A 20294-nucleotide genomic window follows, 5' to 3' on the forward strand; every position below is an offset into this window, starting at 1 on the left:
GGCCATGTACAAATACTATCTGTTATTGTGCTACTAATTATTGTTGCCACTTTCAGTGCTCCATTGTGAGCTAATGGTTTGTGGTTAGGTGTGAATGTAAGCCCTGTTTCACAATGTATAATTGAGTCACTGGCAGTGATATGGTGGTTGAGACGCAGGTTGGTAACAGTGGCAGAAGTCTTTTCCACTAACAGACCCCGTGGACGATATGATACCTGGCTGGCATCGACTCCCCCAACCTGGGACTGTTGACCATCGGGCCTTCCTGGACTCTGAGCAGCGGAGGAGAGATCTAGATGTCAGTCTGGCTCAGGTCCAAAATGCCCTGCAGGAACAGAGGGTCAGAATGCTCCAGAGAATGGGCCCAGGGAGCCGACACAAACTACCCCAGGTAATAGACAGCTGCTACTGCCACCTGTGCTGTAGTTAATGTAGGCTGCGTCCCTCAAGACGACTGATGCCACTTTCCATTGTTTTTTTTTCTCCAAACGGATTCTACAGGAAGGGAATTTAGGATTTGATGATTTAGGCTAATCTGAATAAAGACCTAGCTGAGTGGGTTTCCTTTCTCACAAGGTCACTGTGCTAACCTGTGCCATGGTTTGACCCATATTTGTTAATGGCCTCCCCCACAGATACTTGTTTTGAATCTTGGGCAGATCAATCGACCAGTAAACCTCCATCCCAGTCTGTTATCAGAGAACATCTACATCCCACCATATGGTGACCTTTACACAAGGTAATTAAGAAGGTGCTTGTTGGTCAATGCAGTGGATAATGTTTTGGTTTTCTCTTTTTGTGTTTTGCTCAAGACTTTTCTGTCTCGTGTCCTCAGAGTGGGCAGGCTAGAGATGGACTCAGAGATCATTAGCGCCCAACTGGACCAGGTTCTCTGTTCTAGGGGAAAGTGTCTCTATAGGAATGGACCCTCACCCCAACAACACAGCTTGACTCCTGTAAGCCCTTGATAATCATAGGAAACTAGTCCCCCAGTGGCAAAATTAAAGTTGTATGTCTACTGAAATGAGTTGTCTTTCAATCTATCAGTTTCACCTCTCTGTCAATCAGGAGAAATTATTCTGTACCATTCACCCACAGTGTCAGAGGGAGGACCATAGTATGACCTCTCAGCTTATTGCTCAAGCAGTAGACAAAGGACAACTTCTGAAAGTAAAGCACTCCATATTTAATCCTTTTAAACTAATAACATGACAAACCTGACACGCATTGTAAACGCCTTGAGTTGAGGGAAAAAAGTTCTGGAAGGATGACTCGGCTATGCTTGGCCATCACCCAAAAAACGGGTGTTTTCAGGAGCGAGACAACCTTGAGCGTCTGCTGCAGGAGTCCAGGGCCCAGCAGCAGCTGATGGAGCAGAAGAGGGAGGCCCAGATAGCAGCCCTTCACTCCCAGCTGTACCAGGCACGCTCCAGCCTCCAGGAGACTCACAGAGAGACACTGGCCACACAGGCAGAGCTACATGGCAGCAAGCAGGTAGAATCATGGAAGACCAGACCAACTAAACTGGTACAGGGATTTAGACCCAAAATGGATGCAGGCTGTTCCTTTGTACATGTAATCTTGCAGAGCCGGACGTGTATCTCAGTAGTATCTAACCCAGGCATTATCTGATAACACATGACTAATTGAAAACTGAAGGGTTTTGTTGACTAGTAGATAATAGTCCCTGTTTTACCAATCGTATAGTAACGGTTTCCTCTATCATAAGAATGCCACAATAAGGCTATTCAATATTTTCCGTAACACCACTCGGTTGGCTGATGCTCTGCAGATAAATGAGTCCCTGCTACAGGAGGTGGCGTCTCTCAGACGGAGGCCTGAGGCTGCGGAGGAGCGGGCCTCCCTGATGGAGAGTGACGGGCGCCTGCTCAGGGCTCGCATAGCAGCACTGGAGACTGAGCGGGAGGAGCTGCTTCAACAAGGAGACCTTGCCACAGGGAGACGACACCCCTCAGCCTTTGGGTAATGACCCCCCCCCCCCCCCCCCCCCCTCACTTGTAGCGCTGAAAGGATCAGATGGATATAAAAGATATGGTTCCACTTTGCTCTGTGATCGCTTAGGTGGAATTTTCTCCATATTTGCTGCCTTGCGCTTATGCAACCCTTACGGTCTTCATAAGGGTAAAGGGGGTAGGGGTGGATTTGGGATTGAATTAGTATCTGGACTTTTATCTTGAGCTCAAGGGGAAGTTTCCCGTCTCAGTGTTTTCACTCTTGGCAGCGTCAAGAGTGCTGAGAGCAGAGAAACAGTCAGAACAGAGAAACAGTCAGCCTTATAACAGACTAACAAGAAGCAGGGGTTTGTCTGTCCAATTTTTGCTAAACACATCTGTTTGTGTTTTTAGGAGCGCTTGGGAAACGGCTGTGGAAGATTCCGAAAAGTCGGAGGGGTTGAGGGAGGAGAGTGCCGCGTATGAGATGGAGGAGAGGGTACAAGGGAAGGATGCGTCTGTGGACTTAAGACTTAAGAACCGTGAGGTGCCGCTCTCTAAGCCTGGCCTACAGATAAAGGAAGAGAACCAGGTAGCTGCCTATTTGAGTCCTTTCCTACAGAACCATATCACATGGAGGCAACCTAACATATGGTAGTGATGTTCTTTCAAACATAGCTCTCTTCCAAATCCCACTTCAACAGTTCCCAAACTTTTATTTTCCCCAACATACTCCGTTGAATTCATTAGAACATATAAAATGCTGTATAATTGAACTAGCGTCATTTTTTTTTTTTTTACCTTGGAAATGATTAAGCCATGGTTTTTATTACACTCCCAGCACATTGGCTTATTATAAGTACTTTATGTTAAAATATCACTTTATTAAAGTTGAAAAAGTACACATTTCCCCTTCATGCAATCCGAGAACCTTTTTTTTTTTAAAGCTAGGATGCTAATCATTTTTTTACAGTTTACTGTGCTACATGCGTCACTATCCAGTATCACGCGAACACATGCAGTATAGACAAGCTATAGACATACCTATGAGTTTTATATAGACCGTGGATTCCTGAGGATTCACTGTCTTAGAATACTACAGATAAAAGATCATGCTGGACAGTCTCTGCCTCTGGTCTGTGAGGGGAGACGAGGGGGGGGGGGGGGGGGGGGGGATCTGGAGAGCCTCTTTAGCAGCTGTGCTCAAATCTGACAATGTATACACTGTAACAACCTTTCGCAACAACGAACTTGTTACAGCCACAAAGCCCAAGAGCAATTTCCATTTGTTCATGTAATACTCGTTGTTGTCGTCCGAGGACTCTGACATGTTCTTGTTTTATTGTTGGAAGCCGGTGAGGAGTTTTGACTTCTGACTTACACTAATCCCTATCCCAGACTATTTTTCTCTGACCCTGAGCTTGTGGTCGGTCCACTGCCTTTTACTGCCCTGGTCCCTGCGGACTCATAAACATGGTTTCATGGGATATGCAGACTGGGAAGACATTGTTGGAATACTGCAGGTCGAGACACTTTCTCTCACCGATATGACAATGTCATTGTGAAGGGACCAATCAAGAGAACAGGGTGGTGACTATATATTTATGAAGGGACCAATCAGAGAGCAGGATAATGTCCTTATGAAGGGGGCAATAGACAGCGGGGTTATAATGATGTCATTATGAAGGGACCAATCAGAGAGCAGGGTTTTGACAATGTCATTATAAAGGACCAGTTGGTAACAATAGCAAACTAAGTTTAGACAGAGGTAATGAAAGTTATTTTTCCTTTGTTCTTTTCACTTCCAAGTACACAATGCTTACTCAGGAATAGGTGTTACATAATGTTATTACATTCATACCGAGCAATACCAGAACTTCAAATGCTTATTCTTGGAGCGTACCGAACTCATTTCCCCCTCCAGTTTGGCTGTGCGTGCCCTCATTTTATTGGTTGCAACTGAGCGGTATGTTCCCAAAACCATGTACTTCTGCCCGAGTCTGGCTGATGCCACCTTGCGTGACTCCACACTGGCACAGACCCCACAGACAATCCTTCTTGATTGAGGGGAGCTGGAAATTTCCTGCTCACTTAGACTCTCTTTCCCTCTCTCTTTCTCTCTCTCTCTCTCTGTTACACTCTCACTCAAATTATGAGGAAATGGGATAATGACCCTGTCATGAGGTTTTCCGTTGCCGTCATCAGAGTCCCAGATTTCCCTGTGTTCTGTGTCTGCTTGTTCTTGTTGCGTTTCACAGGCCCCGTGTCTGCTGAGTTCAACATAGATACAAACTGCAGACTTTAGCAAGTGTTCACATAGTCAAACTGGCTTTGTCTCATGTTAACTTTGGCCCACAATCGACTTCTGATTAGTACACTTCAGATAAGTGCAAACTCCGTTTTAGTGCGTTAAAGTTGCATTCATCAGGAGTTGACTGTAATCCCAAATGACTCCAGTTCATATTATACCATGTTAATGCAACTCAACCATTCCACGTACAGAACCTGCAGGAGCCCTAGTACCAATCCTCATTTTGGTAACCCAAGAGCTAGTCAGACCCATTCTGCAGCAATGGGTGATTGAAGAGACACCTTTCTGTTCCACATAGAATGGAATGCAGAGAGGACATTTCATCTGCTACTGAATAATAATGTACTTCCTTCAGTTTCGCTGGCAGAGAACATCCGGGCAGTGAACGTAGCCACAGATGTCATACTTGGTGGCCTTAGGACCAGTGTTTGTCACGAAGCTTTACTTTATTACCTTCCTTACTCGTCTGCAAGTCTTTATTTTTCTGCTGTCAATGATGTGTCCACTGGTCGTCACAGAACGGAGAGAAGGGTCTGGGATTGGTCGATCGCTGGAATCCATGGCAGCACGAGCCAATAGAAGCCAATCAAGTGAGTTCGTGGCATCGTCAAAATCCAATTCTTGGCATCACCTCACACCAAGTTGCCCTTATATCATGTAGTTACTTAGAAAGGTATTGACACAAAACCGACTTAATTCCCGTCTGTGAATATAATTGCATGTTATTACTGGTAACTGCGCACTTTGATGTAGTGAGACCCTATATTCATTGTATAACAGCTGAACGAGGGGTTAGGAGTCGATGAACGTGTTCCTTTCTGCAGATGACGGCGCTGGCCATAGAGCTGCAGCAGCTGAGAACGGCCTGTGAAGAGACATCATCAACACTACCGGTCTCCCCCAAGGACCAGAGGGCCAGAGAGTGGCTGTAAAAGAGCTGCTCTGCTCAAGGTAGGACTGCCAACCCAACACTCCTCGTTTGGCTCAGTCTCCCAAGAGGCGTATTCTCTCAACAAGTGGTTAAGCTATTTTTATAATAACTCAATTGAATCAATGATGTATTGAATGAATGAAAAGAATGGACAGATTTCTGTGTGGTAATACCATTGTTTATGCTTCTACAGTTGACATGGCCAATACGCTACTATACCAGTGGTTCCAGTTATATTGACAAGACCCATTATTTTTTAGTTTGAAAGTCTTTTTTTTTTCTCCTCTCCTCTGTATAGGACTGTGTGGGAGAGATGGAGAAGGATAGGGAGGGGCTGGCTTTCCTGGAGAGAGACTGTGGAGTTCTTCGGGGTGGTACCTCCAGGGTCATTGGCCAGAAGTAACCCACTATACATTCACATTGATCCTTGACTATGTAGGCCCACATTTCCATATTCTCCACAATCCTCGACACTTTCTTTTACAAAAACACGTCTGTTTGCGTATAAATGATGTCTGAATCAAGACCGCGGGAAGCGATCCGCTGAGGCCCTGCGTATTAAATTGTGTTCTCAAGTACGTCCTCAAGAACTCCTTTTTAATGTTTACCTGACATCACCCGCATTGTGGACTGTGTACAGCATTTGGTTTGTCAGTTTAAAAATAAATATTGGACTGGCTCAAATACAACTCCACTATCCCTAGGCCTTTACGGGTATACCAGTTGGACAGAAAAATACCCCTCAAGGATCTCACCGCCTCGTATCCTTGTGTTATGCATGTACACAAGCTTAGTTGGAGAAAGGCAGGTATTTTTCAGGCTCCATTGTATAGGCTAACCTGTCAAAACATATTCCAAAGATTACACAATTTACAGTTGGCCTGCATGCACATTTTGTCTAAACAGCGAACAAATATTTACTGTGGCTGGGTGTGTGGAGGAATTAGTCACTTCCTTGAATGGGTCTTGCTCAATGTTAGACCGAATGGTCATTGCATACTCTGTGGTTTGCTCTTGTGACCGGTTTGATACCCCTCCCTCACAGTACAGGACGTGATTTCCTGCATACATTCATCATCCGAGTCTGACTTGCCAGTACATGACAGCTAGCAAATGTCAATGATGGCGGTGTGCCCTTTTGTGGACATGTTTTTATTAATGTTTTCTTTTTTCTTAATGCGAATTCTTAATCAATACAGTTAGATGACTTATTTCACATAAAATAAGAATAGAGTAGATGTCATCAACCAAGGATGTTATTTTTACTCATGGGTACAAAATATGTCAAAAATGATCAGCATAGGTGTTGACTGCTGTGATTGTTCACACTGGGGTCAAAATCCCCTTCAACTGCTAAGATCAAAGGACTTTGACCCACACGCACCAGTTCATCCCCACCACCATCTCAAAGGAGAATTCCCCCCCCCCCCCCCCCAGGTCCTTGGCTATCTCACTCTGGGGCGCCTGAATGGAGAGAGGACTGTTTACTAGTTAGAACCAGGGGTCGCGTTGAGCGGAGCAACATTACAGAAGGTTCAGATAGAATTAGAGGTCATATGCTGAATGCTGTATGCTGTAATGCAGTTTTCAACAAGTGCACTTTCCAGATCACCATAGACTAGTCTTGTTATTATGACCTACCTGTGTACAAGTCCCAGGGACACCTTGAAAAGAATCCCCCATCCCCATCGGCTCGTCCACAGCTGTCTAGACTCTCTGGCTCCATGTCTTTGGTGGCAATAAGAAACTGAGATCACACCAGGTCCCCGACCTGTAATGGTGCCACGGACACCAAATTGAGGAAGACTAGTGACATCAAACTTTTAAATTGAATGACCTGTTCAAGGTAAAAGGTCATGCCACCTGGACGTATAAAGAGGCGTTTGTGACAATACTGACCTGCACATTAGGTCTATTCCTCTTGGTAGGCCAAGTAGGTGGGTGACGCTTGCTCACCCCCCCCCCCCCCCCCCAAATCCACCTTGACGATGTCGCCTGACTTGGCCGTTACGATGCCAAACACACTCTTTTCCCCTTTGCTGGAACATACTGGCAGAGAAAATAAGCAGTGAATCCACAACTTGAGTTGACTAACATAGGTTAGTACATAATGGAGCAGGCATAAACTGTTAATTCTGGCCATATAAAAAAATATATATATCTTTTGTCAAAATGACAGTCAGCCATTTTAGTCAACTAAATGCCCTTTAATTTTAGTCACATCACATTTGCTTTGCCTCACTAAACTACAGTAAACACACATAGCCCTGTCTTATCAACATGTTTCTGCATAACATCCTGTCACCTGATGCTCTTCCCAACAACCAAATTGGCAGAATAGCATATTACTCAGCAGCAGATTTAAAACAAAAATGGTACCTCTAACTTTTTCAGTTGATGGCTTCAGCCCATGATTTGGTTGCAGCAGTAATTTTCCTGCGGTGTCATGTAATGTTTATTTAGCACCTCAGAAAGTAATACACAGTGCTTTAGACTGTGTAATAGACTATAGAGATGGTAGGCTATTCAATAAATAAGTGGTTTCATTTGACGTGTTCAAGCAGGAATGCACGATTCAAGATATGATGTGCAACCTAATATAGTGATTGTCAAGAATTTAGGGTTGACAATCAGGCTATTGTATATTTTACTATTAAAATAGGGCTCCTGGATTTTATGAATTTTGTTGCTCAATACAGATGAATTTGCCTACATTTTTATCATAGGCAAATTTATTTTGGGGATAAATCACCACATGAGGAAGTGAAAGCAATCTAGCTAATGTGTTTTGAGTCAACACTAAATATACTGAACAAAAATATAAAATGCAACATGTAAAGTGCTGGTCCCATGTTTCATGAGCATGAAATAAAAGATCCCAAAAATGTTCCATTTTCACAAAAAGCTTATTTCTCTCAAATTTGTTTAGGTCCCTGTTAGTGAGAATGTATCCTTTGCCAAGATCATCCATCCACCTGACAGGTGTGGCATATCAAGAAGCTGATTAAACAGCACGCTCATTACACAGGTGCACCTTGTGCTGGTGAGAAAAGGTCACTAGAATGAGCATGAATGAAGTTTTGAAGGAGTGTACAATTGGCGTACTGCAGGAATTTCCACCAGAGATTGTTGCCAGGTAATTTAATGTTAATTGCTCTACCATAATCCTCCACCAAAGTTCGTTTTAGGGAATTTGGTCAGTACGTCACACCCCCAGACCATTTAACCACACCAGCCAGGCCCTCCACATCCTGCTTCTTCACCAGTGGGATCGTCTGAGACCAGCCACTTGGACAGCTGATGAAACTGAGGAGTATTTCTGTCTGTAATAAAGCTCTTTAGGGCTTAACTCATTTCACTTGACTGATTTCCTTATATGAACTGTAACTCAGTAAAATCTTTGTTATATATTGTTTATTTTTGTTCAGTATATAATACCCACTGCTAGTATGCATTCATCTAACTTGGAGAGCATGGACAGGGTTACTGTGACTTGGTATACAGTCCAGGAGAGCAGGGTTACTGTGACTTGGTATACAGTCCAGGAGAGCATGGGCAGGGTTACTGTGACTTGGTATACAGTCCAGGAGAGCATGGTCAGGGTTACTGTGACTTGGTATACAGTCCAGGAGAGCATGGGCAGGGTTACTGTGACTTGGTATACAGTCCAGGAGAGCATGGGCAAGGTTACTGTGACTTGGTATACAGTCCAGGAGAGCATGGGCAGGGTTACTGTGACTTGGTATACAGTACAGGTGAGCATGGGCAGGGTTACTGTGACTTGGTATACAGTCCAGGAGAGCATGGTCAGGGTTACTGTGACTTGGTATACAGTCCAGGAGAGCATGGGCAGGGTTACTATGACTTGGTATACAGTCCAGGAGAGCATGGGCAGGGTTACTGTGACTTGGTATACAGTCCAGGAGAGCATGGACAGGGTTACTGTGACTTGGTATACAGTCCAGGAGAGCATGGACAGGGTTACTGTGACTTGGTATACAGTCCAGGAGAGCATGGACAGGGTTACTGTGACTTGGTATACAGTCCAGGAGAGCATGGGCAGGGTTACTATGACTTGGTATACAGTCCAGGAGAGCATGGGCAGGGTTACTGTGACTTGGTATACAGTCCAGGAGAGCATGGGCAGGGTTACTGTGACTTGGTATACAGTCCAGGAGAGCATGGGCAGGGTTACTGTGACTTGGCATACAGTACAGATGAGTCGTGGAGAGGATGTTAGGGTTATCCTAAACTAGGGACAGGCCCACTGGGCAAAAACTGGTTGAATCAACGAAGTTTCTATGTGATTTTAACCCCCCAAAAATCTGTGAGATGATATTGAATCAATATGGAAAATTAATCAAATTTGCAAAAAGTAATCAACATAAGGGCATTTCTTTTTTTTTCAACCCAACTTTTACCCCGAAATCTAATCCACATGCTGACTGTTTTGTTGAATTGACGTTATTTGACAACTCAACCAAATGTAAATCAAAACTAGACTGGTGAACAACACCGAACTAACCACACTTCCCTGAGGAGTATCACTGTCCACTTCAAACCCCTAAATGTGCACTTCTGAGGGGGGAACAATAAAAATGTCTTAAATGATCAAATCTGAAAATAAACGTTTACGGTGCACGCCGCACTTACTGTGCTGGAATGTGTGGTCAGTCATGGTTTACAACATTAGCTCCACATTTCTAAACCCTCCTACCTACCTCAATACCTCTGAGAAAATAAAAGAGCCCTACTAACCCTACACTTCAATCTTACCCTCTCTTCAACATACTTACAATATAACAACACGCTCCACCATTTCATCGACCATATACTCCAGACACAAACCATTCACATGCAGCCAACCAGGTGTAACAATAAAATGTGACACAAGAAACTGAGGAAAATACAGCAAAAACGGAAGGATATTTGTTGTAGCGCCCTCATGTGGCTTTTTCAAGTTACTACTACCAATAATTTGACTGAAATTCTATTTTTACTGTAGTGGAAGTGTAATTTATGTAATTATTCATGTGGGATGCTGATTGAAATACAACAACAAAACATTTACGAACCAATGTGGACAAAATAAGGAGCATCTGGACATTTAATGATAAAAGATTCTACAGGAGCTGGGACTGAAATCGATTTATTCTTTACAAAGATAGTGTTACGATGTAATACAAATCAATATGATTATATAAAGTGTGTGTGAGTGAGTGTGTGAGTGTGGGTGTTCCATAAAAAAACAACTTCTACAACCAATTCTGATTCTTTCTGTGATAGTTAAAGATACATGTGATAATATCACTTCCGCGGCGGAATCATCAGTAAGCCTTCTCTTCAGCAACTTCCATCTTTCACTATCAAGATGTCTGCATTGGTTTCCCTGGAGAGAGAGATGGTCAGAATGATTTAAGAAAGCTTACTTTCCTGAGTATTTTCAGACTTTGATCTTCTCCAGTGGACTAATTCTGAGCTAATTCTGTGTTTTACGTGTACATTTTTGTCATAGGCAAAATGCCTCGTTGCCAGATCTCTTTGTACAGACATGCCACCAGGGGTCCCTTCACAGTCCCCAGTTTCGAAATGAATTCATGGCAACGCACAGTATTTTACAGAGCCATGATTACATAGACCTCCTTTCCATCTCCTATTACTTAATAAGCAAACAGATAAATGACCTTTAAAAAAAAGATCGAACAACGTTTCATGGAATGGCAGGGGACTGTGAGGACACAAACGCACACAGAGACACACATACTTTTTTCAGTTGTTTGTACTACTATATCATTTTTGTTGTATTATTTGTACATCGTTGTGTTTTACATTTGTATGACTGTCCTTGTCTACCAGTGGTTTGTTACTTGTCCTGTAGCCGCTGCTTCAATTAAACTGATATGTGGTAGACTCACATCCGGTGAACACACAGAGAGCACTCGTTGGGGTAAGTGTTTCCATCATTGCCACACACTGGGGAGTAGTTGAGCGGGCACGCCTGGGTTAGGCTCATATCCCCACAGGAAGGCTGGTAAAATAATGAAATAACATTTCAAGATGATATCCTTTGACTCCAACCCTGGTTGGTGTTTTATATCCACACGTTTAAATTCACATTAATTGATTTGTAGCTGCCAAATTAGCATAGGGAACTGTAATAATAATATTTGAATGGCAGCCTCTCACCCTCCTGTAGAGTCTTGATCGGTCCTCTGCGGCTACTAATGGTGACACATAAGTAGAATTTAGCATATTATTCTTTATTCTTTATCATAATCACTTATTATTCTCATTTAGGGCTTAACTACGAATAAACAGTACAATAGACAGTATGACCTTTGTCATTTTTTGACAAAATACAGTTCCCATATTGAAAGGAATTATGAAATGTGTACAAAATAGGCATAGGTTATTCATGTACTTACCTGCAGAAAAGAAGACAGCCAGACAGACTAGCAAAATAGTTTTCCCAGCCATGTTGATGCGGTCTGGCCCGAAAGAGATCAAATTCAACTGATAAAATAGTTGGTATGGGTCCAATTACCGAATGCAGCTCCAAAAGTACAATATAATCTCTATTATGTCTTCTTTGCTTCTGTATTATCTGCGATGGGCCTTGCTCAAGGTCTGCTGTTGGTTTGGAACCTGGGGATGCTGTTGCCTTGTCATATAGTGGAGGCGCGTCTGTTTGTCTGTGAAATAATGTGACCCTGTGTTGTGTAAAGCTGATGTTTTGACGCCCCTGCACCTGACCAGCCCGCCGGCGACAGTTACAACAGAGCCGCCCTATTGTCCAGGTCTTTATTAAGGGATGAACATTCCTACTGCCTAAATATTGCTGAGCGCACCATAAAAAAACAGGGAGGGTGGCAGGTGTGCGTGACACTGGTGTTGTTGATGATGAAATGCATACCTATTGAGCAAGAGTTTACTATGGTACATGTTTTTAAGCTCTGAATTAAAGACTGCACATTATGTTCACTGAATTTGTCATATTTTGGGCCACACAACAAAATGGTTTGGTCTTGTTTTCACCTGTATGGTAGGCTAATTTAGTTTCACTAGGCCTAGAGTTGGCCGACTTACACTGGGTGTACAAAACATAAAGAACACGCTCTTTCAAAGTGCTTTTGAACAGGGTATGGTGGTAGGTGCCAGGTGCACTGGTTTGTGTCAAGAACTGCCACGCTGCTGGGGTTTTCACATTCAACAGATTCCCATGTGTATCAAGAACGGACATCCAGCCAACTTGAACCAACTGTGGGAAGCATTGGAGTCAACATGGGCCAGCATCCCTGTGGAACGCTTTCGAGACCTGGTAGAGTCCATGCCCAGACAAATTGAGGCTGTTCTGAGGGCAGAAGGGGGGGGCTGAAACTCAATATTAGGAAGGTGTTCTTAATGTTTTTTACACTCAGTGTATATTGTCTGTGTGCTAATGCATATATGAGGCCCTCATTCTCAGAATTCTTTGAACTAGATTAAACAAGATGATAATTCAGGGCTCATTTGTATTTTTTATTTCGAATGAACACATGACTTCTATGCGTAATCACCCAAATATTATTTGTATTGTGCTTTTGTCACAGAAGGCTTAATAAAATATGGACGCAAATCCTAATATTAGTGGCAGAGAGGAAGAAAGCTTGAGGAATTTACTAGACTCTCGTGGAGGGGGCATCTTCATCTGGATTGGTTTAATTTAGAGTAGAAATTATATTACTTTATTTATTATTACTTATAATACTTGAACTCACCAAAGTGTGGATATAAATGTCATGTCATGAAATTCAGATCAAAGGCGTCGGGGTATTTTCATGGAACACTAAACTTTTAACTCCTCTCGTCTTCCGTAGTCTACAACTGCAGAACTAAAAGAAAAGTTTACTGAACTCACCGTGGTGTTTTTGGATACATTGTAACTAACACTAGTGTTATTGCAAACCCGTTCAAACGAGATGTTTACAGTAAGAAATGCATTTCGCAGATCGTCAAGTCTACTAGAAAATATTTGTCTGAAAAATGGTGACGTGGTAAATTTGGACTATTGATTTGGCCTACGATTATGAGGGCAAATTGATGTATTGTTTGTTCACATCAATATATTGTAGAAGTTCGCTTTTGTAACTTGATAGCAATCATGTTTGACAAAAGTCAATGTGAGTTCCAGTTTGTACATATTACCTCAATTACATCGACTAACGGGTGCCCCCGCACATTGACTCTTTACCGGTATCCCCCTGTTATTATTTTACTGCTGCTCTTTAATTACTTGTTACTTTTATTTCTTATTCTCATTTGTACTGCATTGTTGGTTTGGGGCTCGTAAGTAAGCATTTCACTATAAGGTCTACTACACCTGTTGTATTCGACGCAAGTGACTAATAAAAATGTGATCGTCGAGAGAGAAGCAAGAGCTACCCAGCTAAAAACAAACATACCCACAACTTTAGAGAACGTTCCCTTATTACGTGTCTCATTAGGTCATTAACGAACGTTTTCATTGGAGTGTTCCAGTAATATGCAAGGACTATTTCCAGACCATTAACTTAATGTCAAACAGAACTTACTCAGAATGTTCTCAGAAAATTCAATAATAATGTCCGAGAAACACTCCACTGTCTAGTTCATAAACAGAAATACTTTTCTCATTTTGTCAGGAACCATAAACTGGTATTGGCTGTGACCATTTTACTCGATAATGGAGAATGGTTTTCCCAAAATACCTTCTGCAGAGGTCATTAACATCACACAATAAAACATTCTATTTTAATTTAAAACTGAATGACAAACACATACAACCCTCAGAAAACTGGACACATGAATGTTCTTGCAACGTCCCATGAAATGTGTCTAGAACATTAATATTGATATTCTGAGAACATGTTAACCACGTTCTGGGTAAGTTCTCTTTTACATTAAGGGAACGCCAAAACATGCTAAATAGGTTCTCAGTTTTTGCTAACATACATATAAGGTTTCCGTAACTAATGTAAAACTCGACACTCAAATGTTATGGGTAACATTACAAAAACGTTCTCTCTCCCTAGAATTGTTAGCTGGGTATATGGCCTCTATAATGGCATATGATCATGTGTGCTTGTATTTCTGTTTTTCTTTCCAATATCAGAGCTCCATTTAGAATTCATAGGTGTATGGTAAACATGAATGGCCTATTAAACTTCATGAATTCATTCTATGGCCAAATCTCAAGCAATGTTTATCTACTATGTACTATGGAGCTATAGCAAAACAGAACTTACCCAGAACGTGGTTAACATGTTCTCAGAATATCAATATGACTGTTCTAGACACATTTCATGGGACGTTGCAAGAACATTCATGTGTCCAGTTTTCTGGGGGTTGTATGTGTTTGTCATTCAGTTTTAAATTAAAATAGAATGTTTTATTGTGTGACGGTAATGACCTCTGCAGTGTATTAATTTGTATGTGTCTAACTTTGCATAATAAGTTAATATTGTTAGATTTTTTTAAGCAACAGAGTAGGCTACGGGTATGCAATATAATTTATGGACACTGCAGACATTTTAGACGGGCTTGCTAGGGTGAAGTTAAACTCCACCTTACAATAATAGCCTTTGGACTAAACTGAATGAAAGATGGCAAACTGATTCCAAAAGGCAAGAGCAGTTTTTTTGCTCGTAGGAGTAGGCCATTAGTAAAAGATTAACTTAACATGTGTGAACAGTTATCAGATAAATATGTGGAAGATAACACAGCACATTTGACTAAAACCACATTGTTGAAACAATGTCGCTTTCTAGTGAGCTGAATGAAGTATCCAGGGTCCCTCAAGCAAAAACATGGAAGGAAGAGAAGTTAAAGTACATATAATATGGTATTAGAATTTAATGTCAGTAATATACAGCCGTGACTGTATTGCTGTCCTGACAGCCTCGAGCCTGTATGTCTACTGGGCCCCAGCAGCAGCATGGGACCTTCTATGAGTTCCATACCTACAGTAACCAGCCAGAGAAGAACGTTGCCTTAGGCTGTCCAATGAGAAGATCCACCTGCGTACTGCTCACTCAGAGCTACTGGAGTATGGAGTACGGCGGGTTGAACCAGGTTTTTCCACATCTGGAAGTATGGTGAGGACGCAAAGAGCAAGCTAGGCAGAGAGCATGGAATGATAGGCCCATTCCCCTGTGAAATTCAGTCAACTCAGGAAACGAATTGAAATTGTTTAAAGGAATGTAAATTCAACTTCAAAAAGCAATCACTCAAGTTTGAATTTCCAAATCCTAAATTCACTGTAATGGAACCTACCCCAACTCAAGCCCAGAGAACTCCAATGTAAAATAAGGCATTGTATTTTTATTTTTTTATTTTACCTTTATTTAACCAGGCAAGTCAGTTAAGAACAAATTCTTATTTTCAATGACGGCCTGGGAACAGTGGGTTAACTGCCTGTTCAGGGGCAGAACGACAGATTTGTACCTTGTCAGCTCGGGGGTTTGAACTCGCAACCTTCCGGTTACTAGTCCAACGCTCTAACCACTAGGCTACCCTGCCGCCCCAGGGTAGCCTAGTGTATAGGGTGCATTCGGAAAGTATTCAGACCCCTTGACTTTTTCCACATTTTGTTACGTAAAGCCTTATTCGAAAATTGATGAAATTGTTGTTTTTCGTCATCAATCCCCATAATGAAAAACCATAAACAGTTTAAGAAATGTATGGACATTTATTAAAAGTAAAAAACTTAAATAATCACATTTACATAATCAGACCCTTTACTCAGTACTTTGTTGAAGCACCTTTGGCAGCGATTATAGCCTTGAGTCTTCTTGGGTATGACACTACAAGATTGACACACCTGTATTTGGGGAGTTTCTCCTGTTCTTCTCTACAGATCCTCTCAAGCTCTGTCAGGTTGGATGGGGAGCATTGCTGCACAGCTACAGTTGAAGTCGGATGGGGAGCATTGCTGCACAGCTACAGTTGAAGTCGGAAGTTTACATACACTTAGGTTGTGGTCATTAAAACTCGTTTTTCAACCACTCAACAAATTTCTTGTTAACAAACTAGAGTTTTGGCAAGTCGGGTAGGACATCTACATTCTGAATGACACAAGTAATTTTTCCAACAATTGTTTACAGACAGATTATTTAACTTATCTTACTTATCTTACTTACTCTATCACAATTCCAGTGGGTCAGAAGTTTACATACACTATGTTGACTGTGCCTTTAAACAGCTTGGAAAATTCCAGGAAATGATGTCATGGCTTTAGAAGCTTCTGATAGGCTAATTGACATAATTTGAGTCAATTGGTGGTGTATCTGTGGATGTATTTCAAGGCCTACCTTCAAAATCAGTGCCTTTGCATGACAACATGGGAAAATCAAAAGACCTTAGAATTGCTTGGGAGCAATTTACAAATTCCTGAAGGTTCCACGTTCATCTGTACAAACAATAGTATGCAAGTGTAGACACCATGGGACCACGCAGTCGTCATACCGCTCAGGAAGGAGACACGTTCTGTCTCCTAGAGATTAACGTACTTTGGTGCGAAAAGTGCAAATCAATCCCAGAACAACAGCAAAGGACCTTGTGAAGATGCTGGAGGAAACGGGTACAAAAGTATCTATATCCACAGTAAAACAAGTCCTATATCGACATAACCAGAAAGGCCACTCAGCTAGGAAGAAGCCACTGCTCCAAAACTGCCATAAAAAAGCCAGACTACGGTTTGCAACTGCACATGGGGACAAAGATTGTACTTTTTGGAGAAATGTCCTCTGGTCTGATGAAACAAAAATAGAACCGTTTGGCCATACTGTTTGGCTTGCATGCCGAAGAACACCATCCCAACCGTGAAGCACAGGGGTGGCAACATCATGTTGTTGGGGTGCTTTGCTGCAGGAGGGACTGGTGCACTTCACAAAATAGATGGCATCATGAGGAAAGAAAATGATGTGGATATATTGAAGCAGAGTTAAAGCTTGGTCGCAAATGGGTCTTCCAAATGGACAATGACCCCAAGCATACTTCCAAAGTTGTGGAAAATGGCTTAAGGATAACAAAGTCAAGGTATTGGAGTGGCCATCACAAAGCCCTGACCTCAATCCTGTAGAAATTTGTGGGCAGAACTGAAAAAGTGTGTGTGAGCAAGGAGGTCTACAAACCTGACTCAGTTATACCAGCTCTGTCAGGAGGAATGGGCCAAAAGTCACCCAACTTATTGTGGGAAGCTTGTGGAAGGCTACCTGAAACGCTTGACCCAAGTTAAACAATTTAAAGGCAATGCTACAAAATACTAATTGAGTGTATGTAAACTTCTGACCCACTGTGAATGTGATGAAAGAAATAAAAGCTGAAATAAATAATTCTCTCCACTATTATTCTGACATTTCACATTCTTTAAACAAAGTGGTGATCCTAACTGACCTAAGACAGGGAATTTTTTACGAGGATTAAATGTCAGGAATTGTGAAAAACTAAGTTTAAATGTATTTGGCTAAAGTATATGTAAACCTCCAACTTCAAATGTATTTTTTGGTCTCTCCAGAGATGTTCAATCAGTCCAGGTTCTAGCTGTGCCACTCAAGGACATCAGAGACTTGTCCCGAAGCCAGCCAGAGATTTGGCAAACTCCAAGCGGGCTGTCATTTGCCTTTTACTGAGGAGTAGTTTCCGTTTGTCCATTCTACCATAAAGACCTGATTGGTGGAGTGCTGCAGAGATGGTTGTCCTTCTGGAAGATTCTCCCATCTCCACAGAGGAACTCTGGTGCTCATTCAGTGTGGCCATCGGGTTCTTGGTCACCTCCCTGACAAAGGCCCTTCTCCCCCGATTGCTCAGTTTGGCGAGGTGGCCAGCTCTAGGAAGAGTCTTGGTGATTCCAACCGTCTTCCATTTAAGAATAATGGAGGCCACTGTGTTCTTGGGGACCTTCAATGCTGCAGAAATGTTTTTGTACCGTTCCCCAGACCTGTTCCTTGACACAGTCCTGTCTCAGAGCTCTTTGGACAATTCTTTCGACCTCATGGCTTGGTTTTTGCTCTGACATGCATTGTCAACTGTGGGACCTTATATAGACAGGTGTGTGCCTTTCCAAATCATGTCCAATCAATTGAATTTACCACAGGTGGCCTCCAATCAAGTTGTAGAAACATCTCAAGGATAATCAATGGAAACAGGATGCACCTGAGCTCAATTTAGAGTCTCATAGCAAAGGGTCTGACTACTTATGTAAATAAGGTATTTTTAAAATGTATTTTTTATACATTTGCAAGAATTTCTGAAAACCTGTTTCCACTTTGTATTGTGTATAGATTGATGAGGATTTTTAAGAATTTAATCCATTTTAAAGCTGTAACGTAACAACATGCGTAAAGAATCAAGGGGTCTGAATACTTTCCGAATGCACTGTATATCTCACTATCTCCTATTGTTGTGTTACTATCTAGACAGCTATGCCCAGCAGGCGGGTGTGCGAGCATCCTTGGCTCAGGACCCCAACTGGATCGCCGAGTACATCTCCAAGGCCATGCCCATGTTGACGTCTCAGGACAACGAGGTCACCTATCTGGTGCCCTGGAGCAAGGTGGAAAGCCTTCCCAAGGATGGTGGTGAGTAGCTGAGTGAAATAATTACCCTCACATCTGACAGTGATGGTTTAGTAGTCCCTAGGTGGAAATCAACAGAACTTCTCCCTTCTTCTAAGTGTGTGTGTGTGTGTGTGTGTGTGTGTGTGTGTGAGGGAGGGAGGGAGAAATAAGAGAGATTATTGTGTATTGACCTCCTGTGTTCATTTCCATGGACCACTAATCTAGCACTAATCTTGTAAACAACAGGATTGTTTTTGTTGTGCAGTTACGTCTGTACACATTCCTCGTAAGTACTGGACAATGTTGTTTTTTTACAGGAAAGGAAATCAGCACTCTTTTCTCAAAGATGTGCCGAGTTTGCATTAGTGAACTCACCACTAGTTGTCCCTAACTACCTTTCAAACAGATACACTTTAGCCAAGTAGTCTTTGCACATGACATTCATACACAAATGGTAAATAAAATCACTGTTTTCCAAGTAGGTTAAAGACCCTGTCAATACTACATTTCCCTGGCCAAGGAATGTATGTGTGTGCTATGTGTTGTGTCACCTTACATAGTTTAATGCACTCGGTAAACTGCTCAGGAATTAAAGTGTCTGTAAAATAGCTACATATAAAAGCCTGGGTAAAGGAGTTGGGGGTCGGTTTGGAATTGTGCATAATTGTGCATATCTTTTAGGAGTGTATGAGTTGCGGTCCTTCCAGATGCATCCGGGGGGGGCCAGCGGTGTGGGGGGAGGCCTTCTAGGCTGCAGTCAGTGCCCACGCTGCCGGGGGGCACGCCCACCTGGTGGGGGTCTTTCACAGCGAGTTTGGATGGCTCAACAATTGTACAGTGAGGACAGGGACTAGGTCAATGGTGATCAGGATGAAACTATATAATACTACATGAGTAACACTATGAGATTATAATATGAATGCAGTAATGTGAGGTCAAATGGGATTTCTCCTTATGTGTGTCAGTCAATGCCCTGTGGTGGTACGAGAGTCCGGACCACCGGGCATCGGTACGCCACAAAGCCCGTGGGGATGCCAGGTTAGTGGCAGCCGGTAAACCCTTGAATTTGTTCCCTTTTTAATACAAGTAGAAAATGGAAGTTTGTCGCCTCTATTCACATTTATTTTTCTATCTGCACTCTTCTAAATGTACAATGGTTACCGTGGGGGACGTATGGTTACCGTGGGGACAATGTCGTCAATGCACTTATTGATGCAGCAGGTGACTGAGATAGTTTAATCCTCAATGCCATCGGATGAATCCTGGAACATATTCCAGTCTGTGCTAGTGAAACAGTCCTGTAGCTTAGCATCCACTTCATCAAACCACTTCCGTATTGAGCACGTCACTGGTATTTCCTGTTTGAGTTTTTGCTTGTAATCAGGAATCCGGAGGATAGAGTTATGGCCAGATTTGCCAAATAGAGGGCGATGGATAGCTTTGTATGCGTCTCTGTGTGTGGAGTGAAGGTGATTTTATCCACCTGTCTTGGAACCTTCCTGGATCAAATCCTTGCTCTCCAATTT

The 20294-nt window shown here is 42.4% G+C and overlaps 2 protein-coding genes and 1 pseudogene across 2 annotated transcripts; 2 read left to right on the plus strand and 1 right to left on the minus strand.

The window, feature by feature from the left end:
* Positions 1 to 208: 208 nt before the first annotated feature.
* On the plus strand, positions 209 to 2646 carry LOC139390903 (centrosome-associated protein CEP250-like). Its single transcript, XM_071138287.1, has 7 exons — positions 209 to 391; positions 636 to 739; positions 836 to 956; positions 1099 to 1170; positions 1315 to 1494; positions 1793 to 1983; positions 2367 to 2646. Exons 1-7 carry the CDS (start codon positions 209 to 211, stop codon positions 2608 to 2610), a joined length of 1095 nt encoding a protein of 364 aa, XP_070994388.1. The 3' UTR covers positions 2611 to 2646.
* Positions 2647 to 10327: 7681 nt separating this feature from the next.
* LOC139391003 (probable pancreatic secretory proteinase inhibitor) lies at positions 10328 to 11920 on the minus strand. The gene is made up of 4 exons (XM_071138461.1): positions 11620 to 11920; positions 11381 to 11415; positions 11110 to 11222; positions 10328 to 10583 (listed from the first exon to the last, which is right to left on the minus strand). The coding sequence occupies exons 1-4, from the start codon at positions 11669 to 11671 to the stop codon at positions 10538 to 10540; spliced, it is 246 nt and encodes an 81-aa protein (XP_070994562.1). The 5' UTR covers positions 11672 to 11920; the 3' UTR covers positions 10328 to 10537.
* Positions 11921 to 15121: 3201 nt separating this feature from the next.
* Positions 15122 to 19849, plus strand: LOC139390904 (protein NipSnap homolog 3A-like; annotated as a pseudogene).
* Positions 19850 to 20294: the final 445 nt, after the last annotated feature.

Source organism: Oncorhynchus clarkii, chromosome 31 (genome assembly GCF_045791955.1).
Source record: "Oncorhynchus clarkii lewisi isolate Uvic-CL-2024 chromosome 31, UVic_Ocla_1.0, whole genome shotgun sequence".
Lineage (NCBI taxonomy): Eukaryota > Metazoa > Chordata > Actinopteri > Salmoniformes > Salmonidae > Oncorhynchus > Oncorhynchus clarkii.